Here is a 15973-nt window from a genome sequence, read left to right as displayed (position 1 = left end):
CTTCCTGAACATAAAGGGAGTAAGTCATTTGTATTGCTGCAGCTGCCACAGAACAAATGAGCATGTCTCGGGGCCAATAACTGTCTTGACTGATAAACTAATGTATCTCACGTACAACAGGAGACAGAGAGCAAGAGAGAGATTGTGTTTATCAGGCCCAACAGAGTTTATCATGTTGGCGGTGATGAGAACAAATATCCATAATCTTCCTTTGGATGGATCCCAGAAAAAAGGGGAAGATGTAAATGAATAACATAACTACAAATCCGGGAGAGGAAAGCAAACATGGAGTAATAGCTATTGAGAGGGTTTTATTTTTTTTTCAAGCTCGAACTTAGAGGAAAAATCAAACAGCTTGCTGTACATACCTCATATTGGTAACTGAATGTCTTTGTTTATTAAACTGAAGAAAATATACAATCTGTGTTTTGTACTGTACTATTATTCTTTAACTACTGCCCTATGCAAGCAAACTGTCCAGACTAACAGATGCCTGATGATGTGTCATAATGATGAGGCCAGCGCTTATGGTCCAATGAGAGAAAAGAAAGAAATAAACATGTATGATACATCTGTTATACGTAAATCAAAGTCTTTCTTTCTTTCATTCATTTCGCATGTGAGTTTTTGCAAGGTAAGATTTTACATTAATGTTCCATTTCATTTATAACTAATAAGTCATTTACAAATGAATTATCAGGCATTGAAATGCAGTGATAACAACATGCACAAAAAGGGCAAATTTTGTCCTATTATTGCCAAATGGTACGAAATTGAACTTACATGTTAGAAATGCTTGATAAATACACTTAAAAATCATAGTTGCATTAATCAAAACATACAATGCCCTAATTCATGATTTATGTCACATAATGCAACAGCCGGTCCTAGAATCTGATTGGATGAGAGGCATTCCAAGAGTGCTGACAGCTCACACCTCAGCACTGGGACACTTTACTGTTGTGTTCGTGGTGTTCCAAACGTGTAAGAGCAGCACAGATGTGTAAGAGCAGATAGATTTGTGAATTTTCATTGATCCCTGTGAAATTAAAGATTTAAGGCAGCAGGTAGGGACAAAAGACTGTCTTGTGTGTTCTATGAGGGAGTTGAGCTGACTTCAGTGCACAAATTTCTTTGAAGTCACCCAGAATTGTCTCTCACTCAATGATATCTCAGATTACTAATGTACACTGTAGCTGAGAAATAACTGATAACACCCAACAGACAGTAATCAAACACACTCGGGGCACCTACCTTTTTTCGAGTTGGGAAAAGATGTTCACTTACAAAATGGCGGAGCTTTCTGTGTCTGTCAAAATAAGAGTTCCACAAGAAACTAGCATCCTCCATGTTTTCTCTTCAACAACAAAATGCTTGTATGTGAGTGGTGGGATAATTCAGATAGCATGTTTGGCAATATCACTCCACGATTGGGGCAGATTACTATTAGGGTGGCTGTGGCTCTGGTGGTAGAGCGGGTTGGCAACTAATAACAGGGTTTGCGGTTCGATTCCCACATGTCTCCACATGCCGGAGTGTACTTGGGCAAGACACTGAACCCCAAGTTGCTCCCAATGGCAGGCTAGTGCCTTGCATGGCAGCTCTGCCATCATTGGTGTGTGAATGGGTGAATGAGTCACAGTGTAAAGCGCTTTGAAAACAGCTAATAGCGCTATATAAGAGCAGACCATTTACCACATGAAACCTGAAGAATAGCATTTACAGATGTAGGTAATCACATGCTCAGTCTCTCTCTCTCACTCTCTCTCATATACACACACTCACACATGTCCTTGATTCTCCAATAACTTGTTAGAAACAGCCTAAGCTGTAAGTCTAAGCCTAAGTGTTGTTTTAAAAATTCACATCTGATAGTTGTACAACACTGTAATCAAACACTGTCAGGGTGCCTACTTGATATCCAAGTTTCCGAGTTGGGAGAAGATGTAAACTTTCAATATAGCGGAGAAGAGAATGCTTTCTGTGTCGATGTCAAAATAAGAGTTTCCCAAGATATACACAATGAAACTGGCATCCTCCTCTCTCCAACAACAAAGCACTTGAATGCGAGTGAAATACCCTTGGGATAATTCCGTATGGGAGCATCCCTCCACTTTTGGAGCGGATTACTGCTAGAGAGAGTTAAACTAACAGCTGCCACATTAAATGTAAATGTATTCATATAGTCTATGCTTTTATCTAAATGAACTTGACAAAATGAGGAAGGATACAACATAAGTGATTCAAATTAAGGAGACAATGAGATGAAAAGTGCTGCATTACAAAATTTCAGTTGTATTTGAAAAGTACAAGTCAAGACAGAGATTAGAGTTCAGCAGCAGGTGGCTAAAAAAGAATGTCTTGTGTGTGTGTGTGTGTGCGTGCTATGAGCAAGTTGAGCTGACGTTGACGATCAGTGTGTCAGCACGCAAATTTCTTTGAAGTCCCTGCGAATTGTCTCTCACTCCATGATCAGCCAACAGTCGGAAACCAAACACACTCAGGGCAGCTGTTATGAGTTAAGGTACGTACACACTGCCAGCGACATCGACTCAATACCATTCATTTTCAATGCGAGCACAGCGACTTCCGGCGATACGAGCTGTCGCGACCGTTGGCGCTAGATGTGGGCGTGTCCAGCGACGTGACAAAGTTGAGAAAAGTTCAACTTTGGAGCGACTAACGGAAGCGACAGCCAATAGGAGAGACGACGGGAGAGCTCACGTGATCCTTCTCTCTTTCTCTCAGCTCCTGCAGTAACGGAAAGATGGCTGAAAGGCTAATTCTTGCTGTTAGAAATGTTCCAGTGCTCTATGATATGTCTCTTCCCACGTACAAGGACATTTTAAAGAAAAATACTATGTGGAAAGGTGTATCTGAGATCGCGGGGATTTTATGGACCCATACAGACCGACATTTGCATTTTCGCCGCAGATAAACAGCCGCTCTGGCAAACAGCACGCCTTGTTTCTCATTCATCTTTGATATAAAGCATTTTATGTACTGATTCCATTTATATTTAGTCTTTTCCCTCCAAAATGTTTGTTTTTAGTGGCAAGAAAAGAGATTCGCTGTCAACAGCAATGGAATGACATCCGTGATTGTCATTTTTAAACATTACTAGGCAACCAGTAGTGGGAACGCCCACTAGCGACTTCACCGCCAGCCACTGGCGACCTGCAGCGATAAAGTCGCTGGCAGTGTGTACGTAGCTTTCGGAGAAGATGTAAACTTTCAAAATGGTAGAGGGAAGTATGCTTTCTTTGTCAGTGTCAAAATAAGAGTTCCACAAGAAACTGCCATCCTCCATGTTTTGTCTTCGACTACAAAATGCTTGAACGTGAGTGAAATACTCATATGATAATTCAGATAGCATGTTGGCAGCGTCACTCCATCAAAGCAGATTTACGGAAGCCTTGAACCGCAGTGTGAAAAACATTTCACACATTTTTCTCAAAATGTTTTTATTTTTCTTCTTTTTTTTTGGTAGGACATAAGCTCAGGAAGGCACCAAGATACCTAAAAACCACAGTGCAGTTCGGATTATTATCACACACACACACACTAACATATCCTTGTTTCTCCAATAAATTATTAGAAATAACCAAAACTGTTGTTACTAGTCCTATTGTGTGGTTTTCAAAATTAGTAACAGACGCCTCGTGCCTACCCTGGAATCACAGCCATGCTGATAGCTGGATGTCAAGGAATTTGAGGGAGGACCCAAGCAGTGCCTGAGCAAGGCCACCCCACTCGCCCCACCCCATTGGCCACCCCACTCGCAATTGCTGTTTTAGTAATTTTTCTGGGTCATTTTTTGGCACAATTTAGTTCTTTAGAGGTGAAATCGTCTCTGTACAAATGTACACGCTTAACAAACTTAGGTCGCCAAACCTCTCTGTCCCAAGTATCATTGTCATTGGGAACCTGACAGATGCGCGGAGGACACTGTCACAATCCTGCCACAACAAAATAAACTGTTTGTATGAACACTCTTGCCACTCTTAGTCTGCTATTGTTTGCAAAAACAAGTAAATTCACAGCTAAACAGTGTATTACAGGTACTCCTGCCCCAAAGTCACGCAATTGGTTGAGCCAGAAGTTGACATGTCTCTCAAACTAATGGAACAAAGTTTTGAAAGTGCTACAGAGCCAGTGTTTCATTCTTCGTGGGAAATCAACCTTCAAATGGTTTACTTACTGTAGGTTAGAATTATCTCTGTGAGAAGAGACATCATTTTAACATCAGGAAAAAAAATAAAAAAATCACAAGAGGATGTTGGTTCACATTCTAAAAATATGTAAGTATTTCCATTACTGGTCTGAATTGGCTCCATACTCCAAGCGCTTAGAATTGAGTTCACCCTTAAACCGGAGAGAGTTTGTTTTCTGAGATCAGCCTAATCAAAATCAACTGATACAAGCTTCTACATATGTGTCATTGGCGAGTCTTCTGCGATCAAATATTGTATGTTGGTAGTTTGCGACTCAGCGAATGTTTAGGGGTGTGGCTCATGAATACTAATACATTTATTAGGATGTTGGTTAACCTGTGTAGAGCTGTAGATCACATGACCTAATTCATAATTATGAGCTAGCCCAGAGCTCCGGGGAGGCTTAACATGGAATGGAATATTAATGTAAATTGTTACCATTTTCACAATAGATTTTGTGATAAAAACTATAAAAAAAATACCGCCCTCTAGCGGTTAAAAAATAAAGCTGCATTCGTCTTGCGGAAGAACATTGTTTTGGTTGTGGTTCGGCTCTTCTCCTCTGCACGGATGAATGTGGTTCAACGGTGTGCACATGAATACAGGACATCTTATCAGAGTGAATGGTCAAATAAATAATGAAAGAAAGGAAAAGAAGTATATCTGAAAACATGTCATCTGAGCAGGTAAGTGACGTATCTTATGCTGGTGTTTGACTTATTTGAAACATTGGTGTTTTGAAATAAACGACGTTACAAAAGTTAGACAATGTTTGTTAACATTAGACATAACGATTGCTAATCTGATAAGGTCAAACATTGTAAAGTTTTTATAACTGCAGGATATTCTGGCCAAATAAACCATGATATTAACTAATTAATAGATTGTCATTGTTACCAACCAGTGGTCAACATAATTTCAAGACTCACATGTTCTTGGCAAGCCTAGGACTAAAGGATTTATTAATATAAATTATTGCCGTTATAAAGAAAAATACACACGTGTGCTAGCAAGTGAAAATTTCGGCACCAATTACAGTATAATTATTCTATTTCACTTCACAGACATTTGTGTGTGTGTGTGTTAACACAAGTATGCATAAACCATATAGATAAAATATCTTCCCTGTTGAGTAAGAAAAAAGTAATCTCTGGGTCGGTTTTAAATCCTTTCGGATCTCGAAGTTGTCGCCACCTCTGAAAAGTCAAGCCGATGTTGATTTGGGTTTTATTACGAACTCTGTCACTTTCCCTTTTTGCTTGTAGACTCTGTTCTGTTCGGGATTTATTTGTTTTTACAAAGTGATTCCTTGGAGGTTTGCCGTTTTGAATGATCCATGGTACATTTTTCTCTAAACTTTCAGCTACTCCCACACGCGCGCTACAGTATCCGGATATTATTTTCTCTGTGTATGAATATGACATCAACACGCATGGGCGAATGACGTATGTATGCAATTTCCCACGAAATCCATCCCAACAGCTCTAAATTATTTATAATAAAATATTATTATAGGTTTGTCAAAGTTTATTTGGGTAAAGACATGGTTTGGAAGATGACTTTGTTGCACTCTCTCATTAATAATATTTTGTTATTTTTTTTAACAACAAACAGAAAGAAAATTACATAGTATAGCTTTAAAATAATGTATATAGACTATATTCTTCTAGAAATAGTGACTTTTACTCATGTCAACTGAGACCAGACCAAAGCCAGCAATTAAAAGTAATCAAAGATAACTCAAGAGCTATGCTATTCACATTGACTTGATAGTACTATTATATGACAACAGTTGTCTTATTTGATTCAAATTGTATTTATCCAAAGATATGTTGGGAGAAACATCTAAGACAAAGTTAATATTCATTGAAACATAAAGCTGAGAAAGACATTAAGTCTCCTGAGATAAGCAACCTCTACACTGTAAAAACGACAACTCAAAATTGTTCACCTTACTAAGATTTTTGCATTCACTGACAATAAAATTGCTAGTTGGAACTTGAACTATCTGTTGTAAGCTACTTGAACTCACTTTCAGACGTTTCTGAGGAAAAGTTCATCTTATGTTATAAATTGAGTTGATTTTATTTTGAAGTTGTAGTTGACACCCAGTTAGAGTGAGGTCAACTTATCTACACATGCTCATTTGAACTTTGTCATGGCAACCGGCTGCGACGGGGTTTCCAAGGATTTTCCCAGGAGCTCCAGTTTGAAACGGTTTGAAAGTTTGCGTCCGCCATCTTTTCACGATGCCAGCGGTAACTTTCCCTGACGTCTTTCCCGAAGAGAAACATTCCGTCTAACGGGTAAGCTAATCATATGAATATGTATATGCATTTGGTATTTGTATTACATTTCATTGCGGGAAACAAAATCGATAAATCATAACCAGGCGAGGCGTTTATGGCAATACAAAATCCCCCACTAGCTAATCGGTTAGAAGCTAGCTTATTTTGAACAGCTAAGCTCAATATAATTATTGTCCACATATTAATTGAAAGATTTGTGTTGCCGTTATGTTTGTTATTTTCGATGAATGATGGCATTGTTTTCTGCACGTCTGCTTTGCTCATTGACATGAAACCGAAGCACCGGCGGTGGTTATAGTTCACATTGCTGCTCGTGACCATGAGCTGCAACCAAGGCACTAAAACTGTGATGCACAACTTCGGTTTGATACAGTAGTTAACTAGATAGATATAGCTTCTATCATGCGACCTTTGTGTAGGGCTGGGTACCGAGTTCGATACTTTTTAGGTACCGACCGAATTGCCTCGATACTATTGAGTAGCGAAAAATGACATGTTCGGTTCCAGATTTCGATAATGATGGGGTTGGTGGTCCGGAAGGAAGGTTTTCCTTGAAAAAAACAAAACGAGGTGAGGTCAACCATGTACCAGATCATCCTGAAAGCTACACTGAGGATGACTTGGAAGACCTGAGGTCTTCCCTGGTTGAAGCCATGAAGAAGAAAAACAAGGACATGGAGTTCATCAGACAGAAGATGGACATCACATTCTCCCTTAGGAGAATGGAGATTGTAGAGATGGAGCCCATGGTCTCAGAGGTTCTGGAGAGGTGGCCCGGTCTATTTCTTGAAGAACAGGTAAGGCATCTTTTTTTTTCTTGAACTTGGTGCATTTGTTTACATTTGTGTTATGTTTTTTTCATAATAGTGTATGTAGGTTAATTTGTATTATGGCTTTGAGTTTGCAGTCTTAATTATAACAATGAAATCACACTATCAGCTTGTTGTATTTGTATTGCATTTGTTTCATTCAGATTTGTCAAGAGTTCACTCGTGTGACCACCAAGGACCTGATGGGAACATTTAAAGCTGCCCTTGAGATGTTCACCCCTCGTCTGCTGAAATTGTATCGTGCCAGGAAGGGCGCCTTTAGTCGAGAGATGGAAACCCTTTTGGAAATGCTTGACAAACAGGTTGTTATATTGACTACAAGGCCTTTTCTTCAGTTTGTCCACTAATATTTAAACCATTAATCAAGAAGGAACTACCAAGCTAGCACTCTGCACTTTTGATGTAATATAACTTAATTATTTTTTTGCATCAGCTACATTGGTGAGCGAGTTCCATCTTGATTGACTATTTAATACAGTAATATTTAAAGGATATGTTCACGGTTTTGCACTTTGAGCCCCCTCTCTGGGTTGATGAAATAGAGTGTTTGACACCAGAATTTTGACTATTGGTCCAGCCTTGAGCTTTTGGCTGATTTAGAATCGGCCCTGCCATGCTTCAGAATGGCTAGCTACATGCATTCACAAACCTGTCTTTAAATCAACCCTAAATCTTCGTTTTCAAAGATGTGCAACTCACTGATTGGTTAGTGGTGTTCGTTGACCGTTCGTCAAACACTCTATTTCATCCAAGATAACCCAGAAAGGGGGCTCAAAGTGCAAAATAGTGAACTTATCCTTAAAAGACAAAAAGAAACACTAACAATCTAACAGAGGCTGCAATTATTTTATCTGCCTACATGCACAATTGTAGAAATGGGAATACAAATTGAACAAGTACAAGTGCACATGCACAAGTACATTTCACAGAGCTAAACAAAAGTATTTGTTTGTCTTTATATTCTTCCAGAACAGACATCTGACATCACAAGTCATCGCAGACAGGCAGCTGTGGAAGGTCTTCCCATATTTCTGCGGGAGAATACTGGGAAGCTTTTCTCCTAGATGCCTGGTGAGTGCAGCTTGGAAGACCTTCAGCTTTTAGTAGTGTTGTATAGCAAAGAGGCCATACACAAATAGACATCACTCTTTATTGACTAGTTTTCTACAGGACATTATTTCAGTGGTGTTTTTGTTTTGTCAGGCAACTGATGCAGATGACAAACAGATGAAAGGCATCAAGATGGGGGTCCTCACACTGCTTGATGATGGAGGAAACCATTGTCCTGAAAGACATCCCAGACACCCCGACTGCGCTTGCGTATCTTTTTGGCTTGCTTTATGCCCTCAACATGGAGTTCTCAAAAGATGTCAGGTATACCTTTGAAACTATCCAGCACATTTTCATGGAAATGTCCACCAATTGCTCACAGCGTGTCCGGAGCTTCAAGACCAAGCTGTTAAACCAGTGATTCATTTTCCATGGGGAAGATTTATTTTATCATGTCTGTTCATTTATGTTTGGATATTTTGTAAGTCTTCACATAGACCACCTTCTAGTTTTTATGTTGTTCCTTTATTTTGACTAAAAACAAATCTGTTATTTGTAGCTGTCATATAACTGTCATGAGACTATTGATTGTTTCTCAGTAGAAGCAAGCTTTGTTTCAGCATTGCTGTTATAGTCTGCATCTTTGCTGGTGTGGCAAGTGTCCACGGGGAAGATTTCTTTTATAATGTCTGTTCATTTATTATGTTTGGATATTTTGTAAGTCTTCACATAGACCACCTTATAGTTTTTATGTTGTTCCTTTTGATTTCCCCAACTTATTGACATGTGCCTTATTTGCTCTGCACACAAGTGCTTTATTTGAAATAAAAACAAATCTTTTATGTGTAGCTGTCATATTACTGTCAAGAGACTACGGTATTGATTGTTCAGTAGAAGCAAGCTGTGTTTCACCATTACTGTTATAGCCTGCATGTTTGCATTTTTGGCTAATTTCAAAGTTCAGATAATTCAGAAAGTTCAGATAATTTGGCTTTTTCAGCTGAGGATTTACACATTTCTGAATTAATACTTAGGCACTATACAACTGTTTATCGGTCATCTTATGCAATATTGCATTATTTGTAAGGTCTCAACAAGAGTCGGAAAGAAAAACAAACTGCCCATATTACGGTTCTGAAACCTGATGTATTTGCTTTGGGTATAAGATTACTTGTTTACATTGTGGAATTGTAAAGCTGTTTGTGCCAAAGAATGTTAAAATAAACATGCATAAATTAACTGGTTTACTGTCAGTGGATGATTTGGGGGGGGGTTTAAACTCAAAATAGTAAGTTATTACAGGGGATGGTAATCTGAACTCAAAATAGTAAGCTTTTACAGACTTGAAAGTTCCAGTAACTTGAATTAAAAAAAACTTAGTTGTCAGAACTTGAAAAACTTATTTACAGTGTAAGAACTGTCCTCTGGGGAGTTTTAATTAAAAAGAAGACTTCACAATAACACATTAAATAATAGTTAATGTGTAGAGGCATTAAAGAAAGAAAGAAAGAAAGAAAGAAACTTGCGTGGTAAAGCCATCAAACTAATAAGACTTCATCTCTGGAAACAGGCATTAATCAAACAATTGGCATCCATCATAACTTCTTAAGAATTATCACTTTAAAAATATTTTCAAGCAAATCTGGCCTCTTTATTACAGTCAGCCACTCTCCAAAAATAATCACCACTGCCATGGCAACAGCAGCTTCAAAGTAATAACAGTAAATAGCTTTCATTGTGAATGCTTTGAATGGGCAGTTTAAGGGAGGCAATTTGAAGCCAAATAATTAAACTCTGATAATGAGATTTGGTCTGCAACTTGGCCAACTGCAGACTGGGGCTGGACCCTCACACACACACTTCAGGCTATTTTCTTATGTTTATTGTCGTTTGTCTTTCTTTTTCTCTCTTTTTCTGACTTATTGGCAATTTCTTCAATAATGAATGGTCACAAAAGTAGAATGGAACAACAGCTCAGCACCAATGAGTCAGATACAAACACTTCAATGCAGTTTGAGCAGTGGCGTATTCTCAGGGCCAGCAAAGCCTTCTCTGCTGGCCTAACATGCCAAATAAATACATATTTTTCATCCTTTCATTCTCAATCACCTTTTTTTAATCACTTTCCACTCTTAATTAATCTACAAACAAATAGATTAAAATGAAAAGTTTATCCAGTCAGAATTTATTCCTTGATACTTACAAGTGAAGTGTCCAAATCCGAAGCAGCTCCACCCCGTCAGGCCTTCGGAATTTCTTCAGAATCCCTCAACAGTGCAAGTGAATGAGCAACTAAAGTCAGATTGATAGATTCATCAGCCAATCAGATTGATTTATTGTGATCTTTAGGATATGTCCCGGTCGAGGCCTTCTAGCTGGCCTTGAGTGATGCAATCACGCTTTAAGTTATGTACATAATTTGAAAGTGAAGAGCATGAGATCTATATCTGATGAGTCGGCTATCATCACTGCTGGTATTGCCGTTGAGAAAGAGATCCTTATGGATTTAAAAACACAGGATGTTCTGCATGGCCATGTGATTCCTTAATTTATTAAACAGGAAAGGAGGGCTGGTTTTTCCTTCAAAGTAAATTGGTAAGTGCTTTTTGCATTGTTATAGCAACATCAGGAGCTTTCTACGTGTAAATTAGGCTGCTTGAGCATTCAGTGTCGGATCAATTTTGAGAAGTAGTTCCATTCAACTCAGAAAGTCGGATTTTACAACTTCCTACTAGGAAAAGTGCAATGGAATGCAGATATTCTCAACTCCGATTTCGCCGAGATGCAGGGGAATGATGTCACAGCAACATGTCGACATTCAGGGAGATATACAAAGTAAGTGATAAACATTCATTTAATAAGTAATATCAATAAATTAGTTTGTTTCCACATTACATGATATTGAAGCTTGTTTAACAAACGCCTGCAGAAACAGGTGTATAAAACTTTACAATCTCTTTTGATAATCGTACATCTGAAGCATAAATTCTAGCGCTGCCGCATTGTTTATCAATGAGACTCTCCAATGAGATTCAAACTCCTGCTAAGCTAACGGGAACGTTGCAGTTTTGTTTCCTTAAACATCATCTTCCGAATATCGGGAAATGGAATGCAATTATGGTCGGAGATATCAAATAGGAATATCCCACATCCAAATTGAATGGAATGCAGCATAACTGTGTTAAATTGCAAATATTATTAAATAGATTTTTCCAGGTATTATAGACCTCCTTGGTAGATTCATATGATAAATTATGATTTTTGACTTTCATTTCACAAAACAGTCATGCTGCAGTTAAAATTAGACTTGCTTGAGCATTAAGTGTCATTTCAAGTTCTGGCTTTCATATGTGGACGTGTTTTTTAAATGTAATTTGGCATTATTAGTTGACTGCCATGTAATGTATGACAGGCATAGCGTCTTATTAATTGTGAAACTTTTGTGAAAAAGTTGTGAAAATCTTAATGGCATGAATCGCACTGAAAGCCTAGACTTAATATGCACCCACGGCTGAGTTTGAGTGACTCTTTTTAGCTACTTTCTGTGTTAATGGGAGTTTTAGTGAACAGTCAGTGTCACTTATTCTGTTAAATTAATTAATTAGTTTGAGGAATATGAGTTTGAAGTTGCAACCTGCCCAGTAAACGTCTGAACAAGTTGAATTTCTATGTTCATTGATGCAAAGTGTGACCTCTACTGATCAAACTTGTTACTGGAACAAAATGATAAGCAATCATACACAATATTTGTATTACTTTTTTAAGACAATAAAAGAAAATAATAAAAACACGTAGTTATAGTGTGCATTTTGTGTAAACTAAACTGACACAAACAATTAGCATAAATTAAGTAATAGTAGCTAGGCACATTTATAATCACAATAGCGCAGCTTCAAAAAAAAATATTACTACATAATGACAATATTTAGGACACACATTTTCAATAAAAGTTTTTTATGAAGCAAATTCATTTAGTGCCATCCTTCCATAAGAAGATAGTCTCTAAAGGCCCTGCTATACTTACTGATATAACAGACTGATGTGACACATTTTGAACTAAATCTGGGTGAAAGAAAGGTGGTTTTCATATTAGGCACATTGGTCTGGTGAAAGACTCTTTCAGATTCTGTCGAACCCCAGTGCTTTTCCATCATCAAATTTTGTCAACAGTTGTGGTGGGGTAGTGCATTAAAGCACAGAAATGGTAAGCAGAAGTTTGCCAGTTCGATCCCCACAGCCGCCACCTGAGCAAGGCACTTAACTCCAGGTTGCTCAGGGGGAATTGTCCCAACAGGTTACTTTATCACTCATGCGAACAGTGTCATAGTTCCTTTGCAAGCTCAGACGAGCTCAGACCTCCTACAAGTAGTCTCGGGTTTTGTAACCAACCCGCTCCCCAGTCCGCTAAACATCTTTCATATTACCAATTTTCAATGCGAACGGTGCATGGTTTTGGACTAAACTGCCAGTATGAAAGCCCCGTAAGGTGTTTTTGAGTTTGTGTTGGTGCTCCATAACAGCTTCGCACCATATTACTGCCATTAATCCATGTCTTAAACGTTAGTTTGGAAGGCCACGAACATAAGCGGAGTGAAAAAAAAAGTCAAACGTCTGAGGCTGAGCTATCAGCACTCTTTGAATGCCTCTCTACTACTACACTATTGTGAAGAAATAGTAAAACTAACAGCTTCAGCATTACTGAGAATCACATCTGAGAGTTGCAGAAGATGGAGTAATCTCTCAGGGTGCCTACCTGATACCAGTTTCCGGATTGGGAGAAGACAGAAACTTTTAATATGGCAGAGGAGAGAATGCTTTCTGAGTCGATGTCAAAAAAAGAGTTCCCCAAGAAATATACAAGAATGAAACTGGTGCTCTCCATGTTTTCTCTCCGACAACAAAAATCTTGAACGTGAGTGAAATGCTTGTGTGATAATTCCGATAGCACGTATGGGAGCATCACTCCAAGATTCGAGTGGATTACTAACACACTACAGCTGAGGAAGAGAGTTAAATTAACAGCTACATTTTAAATGTAATGTTTTCATATAGCAGATGCTTTTATCGAAAGCGACTTACAAAATGATGAATACAAAACAAGCTTCTTCAGAAGACAGTAACATGAAAAGGGCTGCATTACAAAGTTTCAATTGAATTAGAAAATTATGAGCCAAGACATATATTAGAGTGCAAACAATCATTTTATGTAGGGTTAAGAGTGTAGGGTTAAGTCCTCAAGCAAAATGTGTGTCTTTGAAGACAGAGAGGGAATCTGCTTCACGTATGGTAATGGCAAGGGTGTTCCACCATCAAGGTACAGTGAAGCCGAAAGTCCTGGAAAGATATTTGGTGCCACTTTGTGTTGGTAACATTTGGTAATTGGCAGCATTCTAGTAGGAACTTAGATCTTCAGGAATGATTGTAGGCAATCGGGCACAGATCCAGTTACTGTTCTGTGTGCCAGCATCAGAGCCTTGAACTTGATACGTGCAGCCAGTGTAGAGAGACAAGGAGGGATGTAACATGCGCTCTCTTGGGTTAGTTGAAGACCATCTTTGCTGCTGCATTCTGAATTATTTGCAGAGGCCTGATTGAGCACGTAGGAAGGCCTGATAAAAGAGCCTTTCAGTGATCCAGTCTAGATACAACAACAGTTGTGTAACCTGTTCAGAGAGGAAGGGTCTTATCTTCCTAATGTTGTAGAGTGCAAATCTACATGATCAGGTTGTTTTTTAGATGTGGTCATTGAAGTTGAGCTGATCGTCCATGGTTACTCCCAAGTTTCTGACTGTTTCAAAAAGATGAGGAGCTTGTTCTTCGCTAGGTTGAGTAGAAGGTAGTATTCCTTCATCCAGGCCGAGATGTCTGCCAGGCCTGCTGAGATCCAAACAGTCTGACATTACTGTTCATCACTGCAACAGAAGCAGGTAATCGCACACTCAGTCTCTCTCTCTCTCTTTCTTATACACACACACACACACACACAAATACTTGTTTCTCCAATAACTTGTTTTACCACAACCCCATTTATATTTGAGGTTTAAAGACGTGGATACATATACCTTTGCACGGCAATGTTCCGTGGCCGAAACACAGTCAATACACGATGGACTTCTGTTGGCGAACAATTTCCCCTCGTCTGGAGTTCAAGTTTGGTGTATTTTGACAAGCGTATTCACCATATTGACCAAAAGGAAGTTGATTGGTTTGGCAGTGACACCTTTGTGGGACCTTCAGAGTTGCAATGAATATTCATAAAGGACAAAGATATAATTTTTGTGGGGAGTTTCTTTTTAACTTCACTCTCCCAGAGTAAAAATTGCAGCTGATAGTTGGACAATACAACATGATTGCGAGTGTGATATTGCTGTTATATAACAGTTCAATGAACAACTAAATAAATAAGCACGGACAAACTAAGGATTGTCCCTAAAAATGCTCTTGTGTGTGGAACAATTTTCTTACACCATACATTCAGGATCTTTCATTGCTAGTTTAAAAGATGGCCTTCATTACTAATTCAAAAAGCACACATTAGAACTAGTAACAACAGCTTGAGCTGTTTCTAATATGCATTTAAAATTCGTAAAAACACTAAATTGTGGCAGTTATCTTAAACAAACATGAGAGCATCAAGCGTTAAAGTTCTAAATTCATCAAAAAGTTGAAACAGAAATTATTTCAACAATTAAACACCTACTAAAACTGTGAGGAATCATGTACTCTTATATTGCCCATGAAAGCAATCCAATTGTATAGTCACATATTAAAGGGCTACAGCTGAGAAGGTTATTTTTGTGCTTTAAATGCTCTCGGCTCAGGCATCTGAGGGTGAGCAGAGTGGTGGGCGTCTGCCTCTGTTAGATCATATGCTGAGCTGTCAAGAGTTGGCGCAGGTTGGCTGCACTTCAGATTGTGTCTGAATCTCATCTCACTTACGGTAATTATGCTCAATGTGGGAAATGTTTTCTGTGCCTTCTTGCACAAGTGCACAAAAGCACACACACATTCTCACACAATCTACCCCCACACATACACATTTTTGTGGATTTTAGGATAAACCTACAGACACACAATCACAGAGGACAGCTCCCATATCTTATTTTCTACCAATTTGGAAAAAATATATACAGTATATTGGATTCAAGTTTTTGGATTAGAAAGAGAGAGTTTTGTTACTGGTGGTCTATTGCTATCATTATGATGCAACATGTAGCAAAACTTTCTAAACTCTTAAGAGTCGCAACACGTCTATAGCAACAGTTTCTCTAGAAAACAGTCTAAAGTAAATTAGCAAATAAAAGTGCTATTGACAGTCACAGCGAGTCCATAGTAACAGTTTCCCTGGAAACCACTCTAAAGTAAATTAGCATATAAAAGTGCTCAGAAACCCCCATGGGCGAGGTTGTGTGTGTGTACATGTTTGAGTGAAGAATGTCCCTTTTATTAGCAAAACAATGGGAATTGTTTTTAGTAATTCTGACAAATGCAGAAACTATTATATATATTTCATAGTTAAGGCCGAAGAACATATGGTGCTTCTAAGTATTATTATAGCCCAAGCACTGAA

General features: G+C 38.5%; 1 protein-coding gene across 1 annotated transcript; it reads left to right on the top strand.

Moving 5' to 3' along the window:
* The first annotated feature begins 7011 nt into the window (after positions 1–7011).
* LOC127659538 (uncharacterized) lies at positions 7012–8892 on the top strand. The gene is made up of 4 exons (XM_052149403.1): positions 7012–7320; positions 7497–7655; positions 8323–8424; positions 8557–8892. The coding sequence occupies exons 1-4, from the start codon at positions 7012–7014 to the stop codon at positions 8737–8739; spliced, it is 753 nt and encodes a 250-aa protein (XP_052005363.1). The 3' UTR covers positions 8740–8892.
* Positions 8893–15973: the final 7081 nt, after the last annotated feature.

Source organism: Xyrauchen texanus, chromosome 19 (assembly GCF_025860055.1).
Source record: "Xyrauchen texanus isolate HMW12.3.18 chromosome 19, RBS_HiC_50CHRs, whole genome shotgun sequence".
Taxonomy (NCBI): domain Eukaryota; kingdom Metazoa; phylum Chordata; class Actinopteri; order Cypriniformes; family Catostomidae; genus Xyrauchen; species Xyrauchen texanus.
This window is presented reverse-complemented; position numbering and strand designations above follow the sequence as displayed.